At 41.2% G+C, this 24,879-nt stretch overlaps 1 protein-coding gene across 1 annotated transcript in view; it reads right to left on the bottom strand.

Annotated features, from left to right (window-relative positions):
• The window catches only part of KIZ (kizuna centrosomal protein), a gene marked incomplete at its 5' end in the record, with an annotated part of 88,409 nt that overhangs the window by 20,674 nt on the left and 42,856 nt on the right, over nt 1-24,879 (bottom strand). Inside the window, 4 exons of the mRNA XM_080931074.1 lie at nt 862-927; nt 7,184-7,246; nt 7,911-8,076; nt 12,796-12,877. Coding sequence (XP_080787200.1) covers nt 862-927; nt 7,184-7,246; nt 7,911-8,076; nt 12,796-12,877 — 377 coding nt within the window. The remainder of the gene's footprint in view (nt 1-861; nt 928-7,183; nt 7,247-7,910; nt 8,077-12,795; nt 12,878-24,879) is intronic.

Genomic DNA, 24,879 nt, shown 5'->3' with positions numbered 1-24,879 from the left:
ATATCTGATGAACAAGTGCTTTTAACAGCCCATTACAAGATACACATGTGTTTCCCCAGCCTCTGAGGAGTGTATGGAGGCAAGGAATCTGCCCGTTGCTTTTGCAGAAATCCTTAATTTAAAAAAAAAAAAAAAGAGTTGGGTCTGGAAAGGAATAACAAAGGGAGACACAGACAATACTATCGCTGCGGTGAGGGAACCAGACCTTGAACCCACAAAGAACCAGGGCGTTCAACTAAGGATGTTTAAGTACTGTTCCTATATGAAGTGGGCAGAAATTCTAAAATTAAAATTGAAAGATGCTTTCACTAGAAAGAATGCTACAGTTCTATTTAGTACTTTTCATGTATTTCTACACGTTAAAAATGTTTTTTCATATACTAGATGCATCACTGATGAAACAAACTTAGTTGCTTTTGCAAAAATAACATTAAAAACAAGATGGTATTTCTAAAATTAATTAAAAGACATATGTTATCACTTTAAGTCCATATATCAGTTATCTAATAATCTGCTCAAATAAAAATAAAAATAAAATTGAATATAGGTGCCTTTACAATTTGGAAAATATAATAGAATATGCTTGTATATTAAGATTTCAGAGATAAAAGGGCCACATGTCTCTGAATGCAGGCAGATTCAGCCAAGGGGAATCCTCACATCTGGACTTCCAGTGCTAAACTTGTCCACCAGGACAAGCTATCTGCTTTCCCCATGAGAGCTGCTAATCCACAAGGAACACTCCAAATTCACAGGTGCTGCTTCGGGCAGTGTCAGAAAAGACACTTACACTCTGGTTTTAATTTCTGTGAATAAACTCAACAATTAGACCAGAAAATCAGTGACAGGCTTGTAACTAACCTTTCATGGCTGCTCCCAAGCTGAACTGAAACAGTTCTGAGGGTACTAGATCCACCTCTCTCCGTCCTTCAGTCCCATATTCACCGATCCAAATCAAACATGGGTTGAAAATATTTGGAGAAAAATGTGTTAGTATTGGGTATATACAAACTTTTTTCTGACTATCACATTCTAAATGACACGCTATTATATAGCATTTACATCCTATTAAAAATAATCTACAAAGTATGTGGAATATGCATATAGAGTGTGGAAACACCAAGCCAATAGACATAACAACTGTACTGCTTTACTGTTTAATCAGGGGAGGCTAACTTCCAGTTCTCAAACTCAGGAAACATTTAACTTAAAAACTTGAGTGATTCTGTTAAAAGCTTGGTTTAATTGTATAGTCCAATGCTTTTCCTTATTTCCCACAGGCTCATGCAAGCTAAGTAGGAACTCTACCACTGAGCCACACTCTCATTTTAAACAACTTTGTAAAAACATTTCTAGCAATTGGTACTCAATAATTTGTATGATGGGAGGAATCAGAAATACTGACATATCTTAATTATATAATGGCCAGGAACAGTGGGTATGAGGTGACCCAAATGCTAGCAATGTAAAGTATCAAGAAAACCCTTCTCAAACCCTATAGTGGGCTGAATACTGCCTTCCTCACCTCCAAATTCAAACGCACTCAAACCTCAGGATGTGATTTTACTTGGTAATAGATTGTTGTGGGCACATTAGTTAAGGAGGGCAAGCTGAGATTGCCCTGTACTTCCACTGGACCCTAAGCCCAAAGAATGGCAGCCATTGGATAGGGGCAGCAGACACAAAGACGCAGAGAGAAGGTGATATGAACACAGAGGCAAACATAAACACCAAGATGCCATCACAAACCCTGGCGTTCCGTCTGATGGTACTTGGTGTTTTGCATCCTGAATTGTGACAGAGTAAGTCTACTATTTTTGTTTTCATTTTTGGAATTTTGCTCCTCAGGGGAGTTTTCTGTTAAAGCCAGTGCTTTCCTGCTGCAGCCTGTGGAGGGTCTGGGACCATGAGTGCGGGCCCTGCAGCTGGTAAGCTTGTGCACCGGCACAGCAGCTTGAGAAAAACACTGCTCTCCCTGACTCCCGATTTTATTAAAATGTCCAAATCCTCACCTCATCTCTTAATTGCCTGTGTAAAATCAAGGTCCTTATACAAACAGACCCACAGAGTCTCTCCCAGCTTTGAGATTCCTCCTCCACAATTCTCAACCTAGAAACCGACTTGGATGTGTAATAAAATGCTTATGCCTGGGACCTACACTGGTTCTTCTGATGTAGCACAGTACAGAAAGCTCATGTGGAATATTACTGCAGACTCACTGGGAGGGTCTCTCCTCAATTAGAGTTCATGTCCTCAAATGCAGGACACTAACCAACAGTACTCCTCAGAAAGGTCTTTTTGTTCTTTCATACCCCACCTGCAAGCAGCTGCAATAGGCTCAGAGGCAGAGAGGCAGAGGCCTGGCAGGCTGACTCCTGCCTAGAGGCAGAGGCGCTGACTACCAAGGACAACAGCACAACAAATGATGTCCTGGTTTCACTTTCTTTGGAAGTTCCCTGACCCAGGCACAGCAGATAACACGTCTCTACTAATTCTTTCAAGTAAAGCACTTCTGGGACAAGGAAAGAAAAAGGCATTTTAGTGAACTTGCCATCCTGGAGGTTATATGCCATTACACTTGGGTGGGCCAAACGTGTCACTGCATTCTTTCCTCTGGGCTAAATCCAGTCACCAATGACAACCTGGCCATTGTATGTTTTCAGCTCCCTTTCAGCTTGGTATAGAACAGAAGCTGTAATGTTTAGGGAGGCAGTGTCAGAACTCAGAACCCAAGTAGCACCCTGCAAGTAGATGCTGACCTGTACAGCCTCTCCACAGAGGCTTCAGTGTGACGGCGTAGAGGATTTCAGCTGGCCAAAGAATATCGAGGAGGAAGGGCACAGTGAAGCAACACTTTTAACACAGCTTGACCATCAGAATTGGTGTTAAAAGAATGAGAGGCTGAATGGACATTCTTAGAGCCTTAATCCTCTTGAGATAAAAGCCAACAGCCCTTTTCACATGCAGCTTAAGGAGATGAGTTTTGCCAGGATGGGCGCGTGGGGTGGGAAAAGTGGTGGTGGATGAGTGATTGAAAGCGACACTGTTCTGGCCTGAATCAACAAGCATTTAAGGAAACTCCTTAATTCCCTATTTTTATTCATTTGTTTGACAAATTAAGGGTTCACTGTGTGGCACATACTATGTAAGGTGCTGGTTTTTATGATTTAGTATAAGTTGTATCATTTGTTTAAATGAAAGCTTGGTACCAAAAGGGATATTAGTGTGAATGCAAATAAAATGTCCTCACTGTGGATATGTATTTCAGAGGGCTATGTTCTCCCATAATCTCACTAAGCATTACTTTCTTCCTTGCTTGCATGTTTCCTGGGAAACTGATCATAGCATCCTGCATCCTTCACATGGCTTCAGAGGTCCAGTGGTGCTCAGGCCTGTCCCACTTCATAAAAATCAAGCCTCTTAGTATGGCAGTGGACACTTTTGCACGCTGTTCACTTCTCTAGATGTAGTCAAAGAGAAAAGAAATGTGTGGTTGCTCCCCAGAACATCCTTGTTAAACTTATCTTTTGCCATGATGTACACTGAAGTCTACTTGACCCAGACCCCTGATACAGCTGCCTTTCTGCTACTAAAACAAGCGTCAGGGTGGAGGGATGGAAACACTGAATCCTCAAGTTTGAGATCCACATCTACTGAGCTGGTTCCAACCTTCCTGAGTTTCTGTTTGACCAGCAGGATGAGTTACCCAAATTGATTCCTAACGGATTATTATGAAAGTTAGAAATTATAGAGGCCTACTGAAGACAGGGGCAGTCATTTCTGTCCTTGGTATCCCAAGATTCAGTTCAAGTAATGGGCTAAATCTATTCAACATATAGATGGCGTATTGCCTTCAACATATAGAAACACACATTTATAGATATAACAATCTTTTCTTATCTGGATTCTTTAGTAAGAACACTAGACAAATAAAAAGGGGTAGCCTGTTAACAATAGACTAGTCTTTGGGAATCCTTGATTTTGTCGACCAGGGAATGTGTGCTGTACAAGGGACATTCCATATAAATCTTGGCAGAGAAAACACTTTTTCTATGATGACTAATGAAGCAGATGTCTTTGGAGGGATAATGAATCTTTAAGGATGAACTCTGCTAAGGCGGCTTAAGTTTGGGAGGCTATAAACAAGGAAGAAGGGGAGGTGAAGACATCAGAATGTTGGTGCACAGCATGAGGCACAGCCTCAGCATGAACAAGTGACATGTTCTATAAACAAACGTTCTTTCTACAGGCCTGTCAGGGGTTCAGGTTCCCAGCCCAGAATCTCATACCTAGAAGACTCCTACTTTGTTTTATTAAATGAAGAACTAGAAAGTTCTTTGTTACTGATCTACACTCCACCGTTGTGCACAGTAAATGATCTGCTTTTTGAATTTGCTCCTCAAATATATATAGAGAGATAATGTGCCTTTCTCATGTGAATGCCTCTAGACTCTTGTTCTGAGCACAGTGTAACATCAGAGCTTTCCACCCAGCCTGAACCTGCCCTGGATGTCACCTTACCCTCTTGCTTTCCTGTTTCCTTCTAAAATGAATGCAAAGCAAACAGGTACACAGATAACGAGCCACACTGAAGAACATTTCTGGACACCAAAGTTACTATTATAACCTTCTGGTCAACCCAAGGGAGAGTTTTATCAGTAGCTTTCAATCTTAACACTCCAATGTGATTTGATTAGGGTTGCCCCAAGTCTTATGAGAAAGCAGTTTCATCTACTAGGGAGGTTCCCCCAAAAAATGGGATGCAGAGAAACAAGAATAATGTTAATGCATTGAGAAAGTTGATATAAGGGCTAGAGGGACGACTCAGAGGTTACGAGAAAGCTGATATCCCAATAGGACCTGCTATTTTTTTAAAGGTCCCATATATGAGCCTATGTGTATTCCATAGCATGTTTCACCCCCAAAAAATTGTTGTTGGCTCTTAAGAAGGACTTTAACAAGCCTGGTCTATACAATGAGTTCTAGAACATCCAGGGCTACACAGGAAAAACCCTGCCTCAACAAACAAATAAGCAGGGACTTTATTTTTAACTACATGATACACTGTGAGATAGCAGCTCACAATTTTCAGTTTCCTTCAAATTCTTTTGAGAGCCTTCAACATGATCCTAAATATTGTGTATATTGTAGAAAAACGAAGAGACCACCCAGGAGTTGGCCTCAAAGCATGTCACTTCCCCAAGTATTTTCTCCACAGGGAGCATTTTGAATAATGCTGCGCCGCCCATCGACACTGAGATAGCACATCAGGAAATGCCTGCTGCACAGCCATCATGAGGCCCCGGAAGGAAGGGGAATAGTGACCCTGCCTTCAGTGTGTCACCCTGTCACTGCTCATATCACCCCGACACAAGGTGAGTGGACGCAGTGCTGCTGTGATTCCTTGGTGGTGGTAACTAAGTGCTGCTGAGCTAGCTCTTAATGATTGACTCCAGAAGACATTTCTTACTCATCAGAAGTCTTGAAGGATTTCTGAGTATGTTTGGATATTCCAGGCAGTCTATAAGGAACACCCTTAGTGAGGAACCTGGGACCCTACTGATCAGGCTGTAGGTCTCTGGTTCTTGTGCCAGAGGTTTTCAGTGAGTCTATGCTCTCAGAAGAAAGTAGTGCCGGGTGTGTGAAGCACTTAGATGAGAACCTCACAGGAGGCTCCAGGGTGCTTAGAAGGATAAGAGCCTGGGTGGCAGAGGACAGGACAGCAATGCTGTAGTAAAAATATCCTGAAGTTTTCTGGGACTCCCATGCTATGTTTGTTTGTTTAGAGACAGGTCTTCTCAGTGTAGCCCTAGCTGTCCTGACACTTGCTCTGTAGACCAGATTGGCCTCCAATTCTGAGATCTGCTTGCCTCTGCCTTCTGAGTGCTGTGATTAAAGGCATGCACCACCACCAGGCCCAACTCTCCTGTGATATTTTATAATGGCTAATGCTTTAGTATGCTAAGGCATACTATTCTCTGACAACTATTGATGGATGGAGGGTAGGCTGTTAAATTACCACCTATTTTACATCTGTAAATAAGATTACAGATGACCCTTTGTGATCATAGATAGGTTTACAGTCCTAACTGAAATATATTCAGAGGCCATTAAATCTGCATTCAATAGTAAATATAAGAAAAAGGTAACCAAATAAGCTTAGGGATCATCTATATTTCTTCTTTTAACAACAACAAAAATAAATGAACAAAAATCAGAGGAAACCCTATTCACATTTCCTCAAAATGACAAATCAATACACAATGAACATTATTTGGAAAAATGTTTAAAAGTAAAGAAAATCTTTTTATTCTGGCGTGAAATATTACACATACATAATAACTGCTCTGCTATAAACTCCATTTTTGAAACAAGAGTTCATTACAGAAACTTGAGCTTAGAAATTAGTCATCATGCCATGAATTATATTACCACAAAGCAAGCCATTCTCTTTTGCTTTAAGCAAGAACAAAACAACCTCATATGCAGATGCATGCCTCAATACCTCAGCAATGGTGTGCTTATAATTTTTTAAATTATAAATATTTAAAGTCAGACCTTTGAATTTATAATGAAGCAACATACCACTTTACAAAATACAGATCTAGTAAATGTTGATGTATAACAAATAAGGCTCTGTTCAGAATACTAATTGCTGCTTGCCGATATTCCAAGTCCCCCCAAAACTCTAATGAGACGATTCAGATTCCAGTATAAACACACCTAATGCATGTGCACAAGTCTTACTAGGTCTTGACGGGTGAAGTGTGATTAGTAAGAACTTTAAAGCCAGAGAGACTTGTATCGGAGGCATAAGCAAACTCCCTATCTAGTGCATTTTTAAAAACATCAGTTTCAAGTTCAACTTCTACAGAAAAGAGAAAAAGTAAAATTAGAAACAGCTACAGTTTGTCATGTAGTCTCGACCCAGCCAGCTGACATCTGGTGGTGCAGTGCTGAGACTGTGTGAGGGGGGAGCCTGCAGACTGACTTAAAACAGAGAAGCTCAGTGGCACAGTGCTCCCCTGCTTGGGTGATGTCAGCACAGCTTGCATGCAGAAGCTGGGTGCGTTCTCTTTCCACCTTGCTAAGTGACTGGACCCAGCAATGGCTAACCTTGCGTTTTCCCATCATGCAGTGAGACTGCACTCCGAGACTAACTGTCAGGCTCTGGCAGCCTTACCTGTGACCGGGGCCACAGCTGTGCTTTCTTCCTTGCTCTCATCTCCACAGCCACTTGACACTTCTAAAAAGTTAAGGACATAATAAATGTGTGCTTCAGAATTATGAAACAGGTTTGTTCTTCAGCACTGGGGGTGGAACTGAGGGCTCCACACATGCTAGGCAAGCTCTCCACCACTGGGCTACACTCCTAGCCCTGTGCATTTTGGTTTGGTTTAAGATTTATTTTATGTGCAAGAATGTTCTGCACCATGTGTATGTTGTGCCTGGTGCCCGCAGGAGGCCAGAAGAGAGACAGACCTGTGAACCGCCATGTGGGGACCGGGAGCTGAACCTGAGTTTTCTACAAGAGCAGCCATGCTCCTAACCACTGAGCCATCGCTCCAACCCCTGTATGTGGAGTTTTAATATAATTCCTTTACATTTCTACTATCTCTTTACTTGCAGTTTTTGTTAATTTATTTCTAGTCTAAAAGGTACTGTTAGTGTAAGTGACTAGTTTAGTTCGTCTTAACTTTATTTCACTAGAAGCTCTACAGAACTATACGATTTGGGTTTCCACTGGGAACATACACAGTAACTGGAAAGTACCATAAAACAAGCAGCATACTATGCACATAAAGCCCAAGATAGGCTTTGGTTAGCAGTATTTATATGTATGCCTGGAGAAAGGATGCTGCGCTGACTCTGAATGCCTTTTGGCTGTGGACACTGCAAACAATAGGTACCTTGTTCCCTTGTAAGAACACTGCTGAGCCGCAGAGCCGGTTTTGCTTCCTTTATTCCATTATTGTCATTCAGAATAGATGGCACGCTGCAAGATGATTCATTACTGTGAATAGCTGACCTATGGTCACATTCGTCTGTAAGGGCTTTTTTCAATAATGTTGTTGCCTATAGTGTTTCAAAGAAAGCACAAAAAAAAAAAAAAAAAAAAAAAAAAAAAAAAAAAAAAAAATCAAAACACACTGGAACCCTGTTCCTCTTGCTCTCAAAGACTCACATTTAAAATGCAATTTTAGGTTAAGCTTTACTTAGAATTTAATTTCTTTCCTGACATTAAAACATCTTCAAGATCAACATAGCAGAGGAAGCAGAGGGAGAGAGAGAACCAACATGAAGTTGGGTGGGTAGAAAGGTAGGGAGGGTCTGAGAAGAGTTTATAATCAAAATACACGAAAAACATTTGAATTAAAAATAGCACCTGGTTATTTTTCAGCACAATTTAATTCTATCCAACAATTTTCTTTCACAATAATGTTTTTGAAGACTGAACCCCATGTACTACACAAACATCTGACTTGAGAAGTAGACCTGTGAGACAGGACTACCTATGCCCATCCGAGCTAGCCTATTCTCCCTCTGCTCATCTGAGCTAGCCTACTCTCTCTTTCTCTGCCCATCTGAGCTAGCCTACTCTCTCTCTCTCTGCCCATCTGAGCTAGCCTACTCTCTCTCTCTCTCTGCCCATCTGAGCTAGCCTACTCTCTCTCTCTCTGCCCATCTGAGCTAGCCTACTCTCTCTCTCTCTCTGCCCATCTGAGCTAGCCTACTCTCTCTCTCTCTCTGCCCATCCGAGCTAGCCTATTCTCCCTCTGCTCATCTGAGCTAGCCTACTCTCTCTCTCTCTGCCCATCCGAGCTAGCCTATTCTCCCTCTGCTCATCTGAGCTAGCCTACTCTCTCTCTCTCTCTGCCCATCTGAGCTAGCCTACTCTCTCTCTCTCTCTGCCCATCCGAGCTAGCCTATTCTCCCTCTGCTCATCTGAGCTAGCCTACTCTCTCTCTCTCTGCCCATCCGAGCTAGCCTATTCTCCCTCTGCTCATCTGAGCTAGCCTACTCTCTCTCTCTCTGCCCATCTGAGCTAGCCTACTCTCTCTCTCTCTGCCCATCTGAGCTAGCCTACTCTCCCTCTGCCCATCTGAGCTAGCCTACTCTCCCTCTGCCCATCTGAGCTAGCCTACTCTCTCTCTCTCTCTGCCCATCTGAGCTAGCCTACTCTCTCTCTGCCCATCTGACCTAGTCTATTCTCCCTTTGGTATACATAAAAGCAGACCTCAGACCTCCTTTCTAATGAAGATTAATTCTCTCATTGCATGAATCATGATTTCTAAATCTATAACAGAGTGTTGGTTTAGGGGCTGGCAATAGAGCTCAGTTGGTAAATGCACTTGCTGTTTTTGTTGAGGACTTGGGTTTAGTTCCCTGCATCTATGCCAGGCAGCTTATAAATTCAGTTCCTGGGGACCTGATGCTCTCTTCAGACGATGGCAAATGCTGCTTACAAGTGAAGCACATATAGATGGACATATAGGCACATAAACCTAAATAAAAAGATGAGTTCATGAGTCTTAATCTTTAGCTAAGGATAAAAGTCTGCTTGCCTGAGTCTCCTGAGGAGCTGGGGAAACTCACTTGCTACTGCATATCTTTCCAAAGGACATTAACTATCCTATCTGAACAGGGAAATCAAATCTAACCACAGCCTACCTGAGAGCAATGTGAGGAAAAAGGCAATGAGCATGACCTGAGGTAACTGAGTCTTTTAATTCCTAGGTCAGCACTTTGCTCCCGAGACATAAAAATATGCTAAGACACTGTCCCACTGCCAGAGTATACTCTCTATTACAGAGCAGTGATTTGCTTCATCCTGGTGACAGTGGTGGTGACCTGTTGATTGATGGATATAGAAAATATGGGTAGTGTCCGTCCACCCAATCTGCAAGAAATGGGCCCCAGGCATCACAAGCAATGTGACTGGTAGAACTGGACAAAGGGCTCAGATTCTGTGTAGTTGATGTCTGGGTAACAAGAAACTGTTCAGTAAATAAGAAGGAACAAAACAATTCCTAGTGATCAGCACAGCAGAAGGAAAAGATGCTCTGATATGAGGGTCACAGAAGTGAAGAATAAAAGACTCAGCCCTGGCATTTTGCTCAGAAGATCCTTTAAGGCTCCTAACATCACTGCAGGGTCTTTTCCTTCTGACCTCCTTAGGTAGATCTCATGGATCTAGGGCTTATGACAGAAGTGAGAGAAACTTGTCTGGGATGGTGTGTGAAAGAGTTGTAGTTCTTTCCCAAAGGGCCTGATGTTGGAAATTTACTTTGTGGTAAGCAGGAAAGGAAGGTTCATACTGAGGCAGTGCAACATGTGACTGTGTATAAGTGTGTGTATGTGTTAGTGTGTGTGTGTGAGTGTGTGTGTGAGTGTATGTGTGAGTGTGTGTTAGTGTATGTGTGAGTGTGTGTGTATGTGTGAGTGTATGTATGTGTGTGTGTGTGAGTGTGTGTATGTGTGTGTGTGAGTGTGTGTGTGTATTTTACTGGGAACTGAACCCAGGCCTTTGTGTGTGCTAAGCAAGTACTCAACCACTAAGCTATACTCCTAACCCTATTTGTAAATATTTTAATATTAAAGGTCATACCTCATGCCGACAGACAGTTTATGGACAGTAGCATTTTCTGTCTGACGTTTCAATTTTTTGTTATTATTTTTCTGCTTGTTTCTTCTAAGAAAAGACATCTAATTCTAAAGAAATCTGATGTGTAGAAGGGCAGCACAGCTCCAAAGAGAAACTAAGTGGAAAGCACTCAGCAGAATAAATTCACATTGTTACGTGGACAGTACCAGTCACACACGACTGATGCACATGGAGGCAGAAGACAGTGCCCAGAGTTAACTACCACGTCCTCAAAATCTTTCCTCTTGGCTACAGAGAAATATTTTCCAGTGTTTAAAGAAAAACACAATCACTGATACTGATTATATTTTAGTTAAAGAAAGGGATTTTACTTATGTAGCAATTAAAAGATGGAGAAACAATCACAAGAGCTGGGATAGGAATATGTATGAGATATGAGAAAACAATCTATCATGTAGGAACTATGTCTTCTAGTAAATAAAATCTGTGTGGGGACAGGACCAGACCAATTCTGAGTGACATCAGAAAGTTGTTCTTCTGTGTCAAAGTTCTCCCAGTGGAAACAGACCTCAGGAGAATAAAGGAGTGTTAAAGCCACTTTGTATTTCAATGACAATCTCAACTCACTTTGCCCCCACATAGAATAATTACAACTTTTTATGAATTAAAAGCACGTAGCTCAATTATGTAATTGCCTAACAGGCTATGCAGTGCTGACAGATCTTATCTGGTCTCCAGGGACAGTGAGTCTCTATGGCTTTGGTCATGTGTTTACTCAAGAGAAGGGATTGACTGGAGCGACAGCACAGAGACCCACAGGTAAACATAATTTACACATGGCTGTTTAATTAGCCATTTACCCAAGAGATCAAAGTAAATACTTCTAGGCTTCATCAGACTTTAATTTTTCTAATGGAGCTTTCTTAAATTTTCAAAATTACTTACTTTTAAGAATTTCTCTGAAGAGAGAGCAATTTAACCTATGGTTTCTACTGAATACCTATCCTTTTTTAATACACAGAAACAACTCAGAGACCCTAGTTAGCTAATCATGGAAGGATGAGGAGGCCTGGGGACATGCAGAGAGTAATGGTAAAAATATGCTTAACATGAACGAGACTGTGAATTCACCCCATCTTGTCTCCCTCCTTCCTCACCCCTCTCTCTGATGCACAGGAGCACACCACATAAACCCAAACAGTTCAGAAACTACAAAAGTGTTTGGTCCTGAAGTTCCCAGGGCATTTCATCATTTTGGTGATAACACTGTTCCTCTGAATTGTGCATTTCTTCAGCCACAACTACATGTTTCAGAAACTGCCTGTTTAATCCTATTTTTAAGGGAAAAAGTCTTAGCTCTGCTCAAAAGTCTGCAGCAGCATTTCAAACTCTAGGAAACACGAAAGCTCCTCTGGCTCCCATAGGCACCCGCACTCACTTGCACATACCCACATAGAGACACCCCCCCCACACACACACAATTAAAAATAAAATAAATTAAAGAAATGGTTCTACGGCATGTGCTGGGTTTCCTGGTCTCTTCTTTGGTTCCTAACAGCCATTCCCAAGTCTCACTTTGTCAGAAGCCTATTTCTAAAGGGTCACCTTACATGTCCTGATACTCCTTCTAGCACAAGCTCTCCCCACGTCGCTGGGCTCCCTTTCTGAGAGCACACATTCTTTGTCATTCAATTATGTGCATCCTGGTAACCAGCCCTCAGGAGGAGAGGGACACATTTCATGTATTTCTTTCCTTCTAATGTATCTGGGCTAGTACTTGTGTATAATGTACAATAATGGCCAAAAACATTTTTGTTGGCTTAGCATCAATGTCTTTATAATATTTATAAGTATGGCATACAGACAAAAAATCCAAATGTTATAGATGTTTCTAAACTCTGAAGATGTTATGGTAGATATATTTAAGCTACCTCTGAGACCTGAATTAATATTAGGTCAGAAGTTGGGTCATTCCATGAAACCTGTAAAAGATCTAAAGATCAGAAAGTTAAAAATCCTATCAGTCAGTTATGCATGTCTCACCGCTGTCACCATTTCTCCAAATGTTTATCATCCAGAATATATTATTTCCTCAAGCAAACAGGTTGTATAATCTTGGAACTTATTTAAATAAAAGTTACTGCTAACCCCAACCCTTATTTTTGAAAGAAAATAGCCTTAGCACATACCTCTTCTTTAAGAGAATTATCATGTTCCTTCAAATACTGCTCTTGTGTCTTCAGTAAGTGGCAATCAGGTACTTTTTCAGCTCTGTAACACAGAGATAGGAGAGGCACTATAAATTTGTAAATACATGTATAAATGACTGAATTAGAAGATTCTTACATCCTTAAAAGTCTTATAGTCAAGTTAATAGAACAAAATTTATCAAGAAAAATCTGGAACCTAACATATCTGAAGTTGTAAAACTGTGTTCAAATCCCCTCCATAGGATTAGTATGTGTATGTCTCTGTGTATATGTGTCCATGCGCGTGTGCATGTATGTCTGGTTGTACTCAGTTATATGTGCACATATGGAGGCCAGAGGCCATCAGGGGTTTTCTGTTACTCTCCTCCTTAATTTTTGAGACAAGGCCTATCAAAGAATCTGGAATTTGCTGTTCCAGCTAGACTGGCTCTCTGATGAGTCCCCAGGATCCATTTATCTCTTGACTTGACCTTGTTAAACTGTCTTTCTGAAGCTCCTCTTTTTGTTTTTAAACTTATTTGCTATGATATTATTGCTAACAAGCATTCTCAACATTGACTGTACATAGAAATAGCCAACACGTTTTCTAAAGCCTAGAAACCTAATGCCACTTGTCTCACAAAACAGTCTGTGCTGTGACACAGACCAAGTATCGTTTAAGACTCACAGCATCAATCTAAAGTACAGACACGTACCCTACATGTCAGTAAGAGACATCAGTCATACCTCTATCTCAACACCTTTTAGTGACATTTTTATTATGACCTACTTAGACTGAAAACAATAAGAGACCTCTCGAGTGCTGGGATTATAAACAGACTTGTGTCTGTCTCTCACGGTCAGTTTAGTTAAGGGCTTAGCAATCTTATCTTTCAATGAATAAACTCATTTTTTGTTTCATTTATTCTTGGTATTGCGATTTTGGTTTTCATTTCATTACTTTCTGCTCTGATCTTGATTATTTCTTTTAATCTACAGGTTTGGGGTTTGTTTTGTTCTTGTTTTTCTAAGACCTTAAGGTACATCATTAAATTATGGTGTTCAATCTCTATAAACTTGTGTGTTTCTGTAGCTACTGTTTTCTAATTTATTCTATTGGGATCAAACAGACTACTTGAAATTCTTTTCTCTTGTTAAGAATTGCTTTGTGTTCACCAATGTCTTTAATTTCATGAGCTACTGTATTCTACAGGATTTGAATGAGAGGATATAAGAGTGTCTTTAAATTACGCGATCTATATCATTTAGCAATGCTATCTGCTAAATTTTAAGATTTTAAAAAATATTTTAAGTGTGTGTATGTGTACATATCTGTATATGTGAGTACATGTAGATATACTTGTGGAGGCCAGAGGTGTCAGATTCCCCTGGAAGTGGAGTTACAGAAGGCTGTGAGCCACCATGTGGGTACAGAGAACCCAAATTAGTCTGGAGTGCAGCAAGTACACTTAATCACTGAAGCATATCATATCTTTATTAATTTTTCTGGTTTACCTGACCTGTCTACTGGTAAGAGTGGGAAACTGAAGTACCTATAATTATTGTGTTGAGGATACTATATGACTACATTCACACTGCTTGTTTTATGAAGCTGGGCGTACCAATATTCAGTACATATATGCTTAAGATTATAATAGCCACTTAAGAACTATCTCTTTTTTCTTTTTTTAAAAAAAGACTTGTTTGTTTATTTTACTTATAGGAGTGCTCTATTTGCATGTACACCTTTGTGCCAGAATGGGGAGTCAGATCCCATAATAGATGGTTGTGAGCCACCATGTAGTTGCTGGGATTTGAACTCAGGACCTCTGGAAGAGTAGCCAGTGCTCTTAACTGCTGATCCATCTCTCCAGCCCAAAGACAATTCCTTTAATCAATATTAAATCACTTTATCTCTTCTGACCAATTTTGGTTTGAAGTCTATTTTATCAGATACTCAACACAGATAAGTAAACATGTTTGTTTTTTAGTTCCCTGTAATGGCTATTCCTGGTTGTCAACTTGACTATATCTGAAATGAAGTACAATCCAGAATTGGAGGACACATCTGTGATCCAGATCTTGAGGCTGAAAGACTCAAGTTTCTGACATGGAGATCTTGAGGCATAGTGGCCATGAAAAATCTAGGCCCAGGCAGGGTGGTACATGCCTTTAATCCCAGAGACTGAGGCAAGGAGATTTCTGAGTTCAAGGTCAGCCTGAGCAAAGCAAAGCAGATGCAGGTGTGGGACTTTCCCACTGTTTGCACTTGCCAGCACATTTGTTAGACCCTCGATTTACAGAAGACCAGCTCAAACAACCAGCATCGTGGGGCTGAGCAACTCCTAGATCCTTGGACTTTCCATCTACAGCTGCCCATTGTGGGGTTAGTTGGACGACAGACTGTAAGTCATCACAATAAGTTCCCTTAATATATAGAGACACTCTATAAGTTCTGTGACTCTAGAGAACCCTGACTAATACATTCCCTAAAAAGAATAAATACATGCAATCATGTAACCTAAAACAATCACAGGAGCTAGAGGCTAAAAAGCAGGGAGCCCCTCAGCTCCAGGCCAACATGCACACTTTTGAGGAAGCCTATCTTTAAAGATTTATCTGTAAACAGAGAAATATACTTGACAAAGTCATATTCAGCATTTCATATTGGGTATTAGATGGCATCTGTGTCTATGTGGTCACTCACCTGAGTGCAGACATGGGCCATCTATAGCTACCTTGCTTTTCTTTCTCTGGCTATTTGGGTCAGAACCTCTGTGGTACTTACACTTCCTGTGCTGTTCTGTGTCGTTGGATGTGAAATCACAGGGTATATGGGCTGGGCAGAGGGTACCATAACCAGAAGTATCTCTCCATCTCTAGGTGTGAGAAAGGTTGTCAGCAAGCCTTCTGCTGGCCTTCCTTAGGGCCTAGCACTTTGAAGCCTGGGTCTTAAACCAAGGACTGCTTGCTCCCCTCCAGACATAGTGAGTTTCACTAGAGTTTGGCTGATGGTTCAGACCAGATCTCTAGTATGTGGAGCACAGAGGAGTTCTAACTCGGAGTCCCTGAGCTCTGCGACTTCAGAAAAGCTAACATCAAGCTTTCCTGCAGATTTGTTTCAGGACACCTGGGTCAAGGAGTCTGCAGCTGTCCTTGAATGGAGTCTCTACATAAGCACACTAAGTGTGAAAACTCACAAAGCACTACAAAAAGATGAAAGAAATTTTACTTATTTTATAATGCAAAAATTTAAATTTGATATCACATAATTTACATACTTCTCTAATTATAATCCAAACAAATTTATCAGGTTTTCCTTAACTACAACTGACTTACTACAGCCTGACAATTTGACCAATGCTTTACGTGCAGACGCAGTAATAACTGTCCTGAGTTTTATTCTGAACTTAATTAGAATAAAACAAGAAAAATTTTGTACTCTTTGCAAATAACGTAAAGCTTACTCCATGCACTTAAGAGAATAACGATGTTTGAAGGTAGATACTGAAAGAGAGAACTAGCTGCATCTGGAAATCCACAAGGAATGATGAGCATCATACTGCACTTTTCATACACTCCACTGTTCAAAGGTTCTTACTGGAAAACTAGCACATTTAAATAGTTCAATATCCAAACGATGTGAATCATATTAATTTATAATTGTCTAAAATAAGAACATGGCCCTCTACCTAGTAATAGTAAGCTTTGTATATGAAGCTCTTGGCATAACACAAAATTAATTCTTGGCTTAGCTTAGACCAATAACAATGAAAGCAGTAGTTTTATCTTTTTCTTATTATTAATTTGCTTCTTTATGTGAGTAGAAATTCAAAATCTTCACATTTTCTTCTGGAGTATGTTCTAGGGTAGGTATCGTACTTTATGGGTTAGATTAAAAGGACATTTATGAGTGCCATGCTTTGCCAGGAGCCAGACAGGGTCACGGTCACACCAACATCCATCTATTCAAAGGCTTTAAGGACTTTATAACCTGCTAAGCCTTTTTGCCTTTCCTGCCTTGTAGTTCTATGACATTTGAGTCATTACCTATTAGACAAGAGAAGTAAATCACTCTCCCCATGTCCATATCTCTGAAATGGCCCAGCAAGCTGGCTTGCTGACTTTTTGGATCCTGGGAAGATCATGGGAGTATTTTATTTAGGGAGGTTCTCTGCTACAACTCCTGGATACTAGGGGGTGCAGCAAAGTGGTTGCAAAGAAGGCAGAGGAGAGTCTGGTAATTCAAATTCACCAGAAAGAATCTGTTCCATAATCTGATTGCTTGTCTCCCACAGGACACAAACATTTCCCCCCCAAGGCTAAAGAGTAAGCCAGCGATCATCATTGTTTATAAACAGGGCCCCTGGTGACAGCAGACATTTCTGACTTCATCTGTCTTTAAAAAATGATCACAGCAAAGTCTTGAAGACTTTTATTACTTTTTTATTAATTTTACAATTTATGTTGGTCATAAAGACTCACATCTTACGGAAGACTGATGGGTGCTTAAGTGCAGCTTGAAAGCCATATGACATCATCCACAACGGAAACCAGTGCCCTTTCTAGAGAAACAATCCCAGTTTACCCAGTCACCGGTACATCATTTACCACAAACTCAAATGCACGTTTCATGCCATGACTGTGGGTGATGCCAGATCGTATATAGAGAGATAAAACGCAGTGGGGTCAAAAGCCGTAAGCTTGATTAGAGAGCCTTGTAACCTGTAATCACCAGCTTCTCTCATCACCTTCTGAAGCAGCGTTTTAACACAGCAGGTTTTATTCTGCATGATAAAAACTGTGACAGAAGATGGAAAGTTAGTGGCCAGGAAGGTCATTTCTGGCCTCCTCCAACTCAGAGATCATAAGTGAAAATGCAGAAATATTGTAAATTGGGGCCACTTAATCCACTGAAGTTTTCTGTGACAAGACCTCTCCAGAGACAATTATCCTGACTTCTACCCAGCCCATAATGGAACCGTCTATCCAGATTTAAGGTGGACTCTACTCTTCAAAGAATGTCCTCCTCTTCCCTATTTACATCACAGAAAACAGTGGCCCCTGAAAGATACAGAAGACAGCGTTAGATGGAAGCCAAGCAGATACAAAACTGTTCTGTTTCTTAACACATAGTGTCCAGCTGTGGTGGTCTGAGTGAGAATGGTCCCTGGAGACTTACAGATTTGAGTACTTGCTTCCCAGATATTGAAACTATTTGGGAAAGATTAGGAGGTGTGGCCTTATTAGAGGAGGTGTTAAAGATTCTCATTATTTCTAGCATCTGTCTCTTTGTCTGTGGATTTAGATGTAAACTCTTAGCTGCTGCTCCAGTGCCATGTCTGCTGCCATGCTCCTTGCTATGATGGTTCCTATTCCTTTGGAGATAAACCCTTCCTGATGTAAAGTTGCCTTTGTATTGATGTTTCACATAACATTTCTATTATTGCTATACAAAAATAACTAGGAACAGATTTGACACAGCAAGGAGGCATATGAATCTTGGCTCATGTTAAACCCACTCTCCCAGCCAGTAGCCCTCTCACATTCTCTCATCCCAGCTTTACATTGTTTACAGCTCTTAAACTGAAGGGCTTGAAATAATAAGAGCTCATTCAGGCCCAGATGGCTAGGCCCCACCCTCGGAGTTCCCAAGTCACTGCATCTAGGGTAGGACTGAACAATGTGCTTTTTAAAAGGAAGCTCTCAGTTCCTGTTGATGGTGCTGGTCCTGAAACCACATTTCAGCAACCAGCTTCGGGCTAAAGGGTCTAAATCTAGAGTGAGCATGGAAATCTGGGAACCCACCTGGTGCTTGGGCCTGCTGAGGACCTTCTTGTTGGTAGCTATGGTGGATAAGTCAGGTTGCTCACCTGACTGTACATCACTCAAAGGCTACACCTCCCTCCCTCTGCCCACCAAAATAAATGTTTTTACATTTTGGACAAACCCAATCTCAGAAACACTGCTACAAGAAGGTACTGAGTGTGTAAGGTCACTAACAATAAGAAACCAATACATTTTAGACAAACAGATGAGGCTGTCCATCAAAAGCCTACACTGGTGGCTACAAGTGCTGGCAGTGCAGACTAGTCTCACACTTGCCAATGTTCTGATTCTGAAGCATGGGGACAAGATGGATGCCTCGCCACAGCAGCCATTTCATGCCAAGAACCCTGTTCTTCTTCACCGCTGTTGCCCTAGCTTCGAGTCTGGGAAGTTGTGAAGGACAGCTGTTCTGTAAGCTTCAAGGTCTTCCTCAGAATGTCACTGTGATTACAGAGCCTATAAAATAAAACAGTGTGCTGCCCGAATGTTTATTTAAGCACAGACTGCCTGTTTCTAGAGGCTCTGGTGGTTCTTCGTGGTTTATTGAAATACATCTGTAATATAATCTAGACATAAAAAACGCAGCAACTATACGTCTCTCCACAAAGATGTAAAACGAGGCATTTGAAAAACTTGTTTGTGTGTTTATGACAGTTTTACACGCACTGGAGGAAGTAACTTTTAACTCTTTGATGACTTTAATGAGGTTCAAATCCACAGCTGGGCAATCTCATTCCACATTCCACATAACTGATGGGAATACTGATAATCTCAACAGCAGAAGAGGCTAATTTTATATTGTCAATCATTATGGAGTTAGATCTCCACAGCCTATGAAATTTATTTAGATTGTCACTGCTAAGGAATCACAATTTCTGTCTGAAGTGTGGGCTACATCTTTTATTCCTAAGTGCAAAAAAATGACTATTATTTTCCATTCAAATTCCTCTGCAGTAAAGCTTCTTTAATTTTAGTAAGAGCTGGAAGGTATGGAAGGTAAAGGTGACTACTTTACTCACTACTTTAGATTAGCTCTGTCACTCTACCAAGAAGCTTCCCAGAAGACTGGGTAATATTACCTCAAACAATGTCTATTGGTGGGAAACATGATTCTGAACTACTATGGGAGAAAATATTAAAGCCAAATCAGTGCTTCTATTTTGAAGTAGCTAATCACATTGTGAGTTGGGAATATTCAGTACACATATACAGCAAAGAAAATGACGATCATTTATAAAACCACTTATTAAAGCAATATGCTAGACTGCTTATTGGTAATTAGTAATATGTTTAGGCATATTGTTAAACTAATGTGATATGTGTCTGATGTCACAAAGATAAAGAATGCAGGCTGGCTGAGACAGGGTGAGGTGCATGCAGACTTGTTCACCCCAATTCTGATGCAGGTCTTTAGAGAAAAGGAAATATAAGACACTAGATTCAAGCCCAGTCTTGACTGTCATCTGTAATACTGGCACTCCAACTGCAGCCAAGTTCTAAGCCTTTAGCCTGCATTTCTTGGTCTCTGATCCAAGTCCTGTTTTGGGTCCTTCACCACTGAGGTCTACTACCTTAAACCTTCTAGACCCCAGGTCAAGCTGACTTACTGAACCTAAGAAAATTTCTTATTGTCCAGGAAGAATCTGGATCCTGGTTCTTCTTGGAAGGCTTCATCAAGTAGCTACTTTATTCCAGAAGAATACCTGCCCTGAAGAAGAGGCTCCTCAAGAAGTAATAAGCCAGTTAAGAGCAGTTAGGAGATTGCAGAGTCAATGGTGAGTGTCACCTGGCAGACTATCTGGAGCTATGAGGTAAAATAAAGAACCCTGAAAACACCTGGAAAGAAAGTGATGCCAATTCAGGCTATTTCAAACACATGAATAAGGAATAATTTTTAAATCATAGAAAAGGAAAAGGATGTTGTGTTTTTAAAATTTCAGCACTGCAAACTGAGGATTTCTTAGTAGTGAATATATTAAATTCCTGTGTGAAGGGCTACAGAAATAAAGCTCCTCACCTCTACCTGATGACCTCATGTTTCTGTGCACATTACCTTTTGGAAGACTTCAGTTTAGTGTTTTAGTTGCTATGAAGTATGCTTGACTTCATGGTTTTATTTTCCATGGGTAAAAGCAGTCTCAAATGGTCATATAGTGTTGAGCTAAATTATATATTGTTACTTGTTTTAAAGTTTTAAATAATATTTTAAATAAGACAAAATAATAAAACATTGTATTTGCTCATACCTAAAATAAAATTTTAAGGAGGTATCTTAGTCACTGTTCTTCTGTTGTGAAGAGACACCAGGACCATATACAACTCTTATAAAAGAAGATGTTGAGCGTTTGGTTACAGTTTCAGAGTCTTAGTCTACATCATGATGGCAGGGAGCATGGCAGCAGGCAGGAGTGGTGCTCAAAAATTAGTTGAGAGCAACATCCTAATCCCCAAGCAAAGAGAGAAAGAGGGAGAGCCTGGACCTGTTGTGTCACCTGGTGACCTAATTCCTCCCACAAGGTCACATCTACTGCAACAGGACCATACCTCCTAATTCTTCTAATCCTTCTCAAAGAGCGCAGCTCCCTGGAGCCTAAGTATTCAAATATATGGGCCTATGGGAGCCATTCACAACCAAACCACCACAGGAAGGAAATTAATTTCCAAATGAACAACAACAAAGGCATCAAATCTTTTTAAAGAGAATGTCTGGAGTGATAATGAGTAATTTAGGAACAACCCACATCCACAGAGGTAAAAAGAACAAAGCAACTGACCTTCCAATTCCAGTGTCAGAGGAGAATTTCCACCACCATACCTTTGGCCCCATCTTTCTTCCTGGTCCAGGTTCTAGGAGCCCCCTCCCTTCTCCAATCCCAGTTTTCCGATCCCTGCACAGCCCCGACAGACACTAACAGAGGTGTGAGGAAAGGGTGTTCTGCTTTGTGTGGAGCCGGGGTCAAATGGCTCCTGTGGCAGTTTGAATGTAAAAGGTCCCCACGGATGGTGCTGCTTTTGGATCTAGCTAGGGGACATAGGCCACTAAGAGGGGGTGGCTTAAGGGTTAAAAGCTGGCCTTCTTGTCCTTTCTGCTTCCTGTTCACCACAACAGAAGGAGCTCAGCCACATGTTCCTGCAGTCACAGACTCTGTCAAGATGGACTAAACATTATGAACCCAAATCAGTGTTTCCTTCTGAAGCTGTCTCTGTGTGAGGGGCACCACCAGTGAGCAGCACAGTTTCCAACAAGAGTAGAGAAAGGTCAGGAGAAAAACTAGGACATTTCCTGTCATGGCTCTGGGCAGCTTGTTTGCTTTTCTGCACTAAACTGCATTCAGCCTCACAGAGACAAAAAGACCAAAGGTCTCTTGAGAAACTTTGGTCTGTATGTCCATGTTTTCTATCTTTGGTTTTAAATAAATAAATTTAAAATATACACTTTCTGGGAAAACTCATATAATAGAAGTCCTTTTTAAGGTATAAATTAAAAATAGGTTCTTTTCTGGATGTTCTGTTCTTATTTGGCCTATATGCACAGATACACAAAAGTGAAAATAACAAATATTATCCCTTATAATTATTTCACTCCCAAAATGTAATCTCTAGCCTTTGTGAGGCCAAATGAACAGATTTAGTCATTGTCTCACTCTACAAGTTAAAAACAATCTAATTATAGCTGTTTCCTTGAAGTCTCCAAAGATTCTTTGCCTGACTCAGCTCTCCCAGGAATGCCTGCCTGAAGACTACTGTCCAAAGCTCCGTGCACCAAGACACTCTGTCACTTCCAAATTCCCTTGGCTCTCCAATATCCTTTCCCTTCACACATTCAACTCCAGCAGGCTGAGACTAGTACTACCCCTGCCTCAGCTTACACAGCACATGGCTGAGTGTCACCATGTCTCACAGTTCTCTGGGCACTTAGTAACACTGTCCTTCCCTCCTGTCTGGCGTGTATTCCATGGAGAGCCTGGAGACTGCAGGACCCTTCTAGTTATATTTCCTATCCTGAATATATAATATCAACAATCCATGCAATTCTTCTCATCTCGATGGTTTCAGTGGCTAGAACGGGTCTCCTGTGGACACAATCACATGCTTTGTGAATAAATGAGCACTGTTTTATGATGGAGAAATCGTGGCATTGGTGATAAAGTAGCCATTAAAATATCCCAATTTTCTATTCCATCCCCACCAAGTATCTTTCATTAAAGCCAGCGAAGTCATAACTTTGTACTCATGACCTAGCTTCCTTTGCAGCCTTGTGTATTCTGAACACTGCAGGTCAGTGCTGAGCCGCCAAGACTCACAGAGCCACCCTGTGTGTTGGTGAGAAGACAATTTCATCTGCTGCCTACAGGGCAGGCTAAAAAAAGGAAACCTTTAAATTAAAACTATATGGTTTGGACAGAAAGGATTACTTTTTAAAACTACCATTCCCTCAACTTCTCTTTTTTCTTATGTTTCAGTCCCAAAGAGATCTGGCTACAATTCACAACATTTAAAATCCTTGAAATACCACGAAGGTTCTTAGGTTTAAATGCTTGCAGTAGAGTGTACTCTTGCACAGAGGCCCACCTGCTATAACATAACGAATGTTACAACCAAAGCAGACACTACTTCAATCTGTGTGGCATACTGTCTGTCACCCAAAGCTCTTTGGCACCTTCTCTAGTCGGAGAGAGGTCTTTCGACTTCCCACCCACAGGTACACAAATACAAAGGGCCCAAGAGCTCCGTAGCACACTACCTCCATAAGGATGCAAATTAAGATTTAAACAGTGGAACAATTGGCTAGAGCTAATCCTTTTACAGAGGTGTAAATGGCCATTGAGAATTGAATTCCAGGCTACTGGCTTTTGTTGAGTATTATCTCAGACAAATTTTACTGGAGAAGAGAGTCCAGCCACCAGCTCTGAGGACTACTGATAAAATAATTAATGAAGCCAATGGAACTTGCTTGTTTTGATATCAAATCTCCTGGCCATAAATCCAAGAATGTAAATAAAACCACAGCAAGAATCAGTGCCCTGGGAAAATAAACTGGTTGTGACTATCTCAAGCTTGGCACCGGACGGCTGGAACTGCAGTGTGGAGCCACTATGAAGTTTGTATACCGGGTTTTGTTTGCTACACACACACACACACACACACACACACACACACACACACACACACACACACACAATTGTAGAAAGGACAAACATATACATAGTTAAACAGTATTTTTCTTTTGACGACTGTCTTACAAAACCTATGTTTTGGTAGCTACCTCGTCCCTATTGTACAGCCCCCTGGGTGGTCCCTTCCAGGGGGCCACTTGAACGGAGCACAATGCCCAGAAAGAGAGGAGGAGGGAACAGCAACACAAAGGCCAACAGAGCAGGGCGGTCTGCGGCAGGCTGAAGAGCAGGGGTCAGCAAACATCTCTGCTTCTCTTTACCCAGGAAACAAGGGCTCCTTCTCTTTACCTGGAAGCACTGTGATTAAGCTGACAGCTCGAATTATGGGCTACCTTTTGTAGGGTGCCATCCGACTGTGCTAAGGTCCCCTTCATTGTCGCTGAAACTGCACAAGTAACACTGGCCTTCCCCGCCTTTGGCCTCCCAATAGACCCCATCGTTCTGTCCCAGCCTCAGAACCAGGCCCCTCCTGTACCACCTCCCAAACCCCCCCTAAAATTCCCCCCCCCCAAAGTTTCTTAATGAGGAGCTGGATGGCCTGGGAGAATTTATAATGGATGTTTCCCTCCACCCTTGAGCATAGATAAGCAGCTGGAACCTGTCACTGTTTCTAGTAGCCAAGAATCATTAGTGACAGCTGTAGATGTCTTTTAAGGAACAGATAAGTGTTTTCAGGCCATTCTCTTTGATAACTGGGGATTCCACACTTAATATACAGGTTGACAATGCCCTAGCTGCAGATGGTTGCAAGTGAAGATGGGAAACGTGCATTCTTACATCCGTGGGTCTCTTTTAAAGCAGCACTGGCTGGCATAAGGGTGCTAGTTGAGTTTTCCACCAGGGAAAAAGAAAGATCTCTGGGGCGTGCAGAGGCTAATCCTCCCTTGCTTAGTATTTGATGAAATACAGTGTTCGGGATAAATGTCTTATAATCAAAGAACTTCATACCTTTCCAAAATTCAACATAACTGAATCCTGTATTTTTGGAAAGTCTTAAAAGTACTAATTTCCCAGTACTTTTAAGTACTATTTAAGTGGTTCTGTGAGCTCCCCCAGAGCAGCGGTTCTCAGCTTTTCT

This window comes from Micromys minutus, assembly GCF_963924665.1.
Source record: "Micromys minutus genome assembly, chromosome: 17".
Classification (NCBI taxonomy): Eukaryota; Metazoa; Chordata; class Mammalia; order Rodentia; family Muridae; genus Micromys; species Micromys minutus.
The sequence above is the reverse complement of the archived record's forward strand: the minus strand, read 5'-3'. Positions and strand labels throughout refer to the sequence as shown.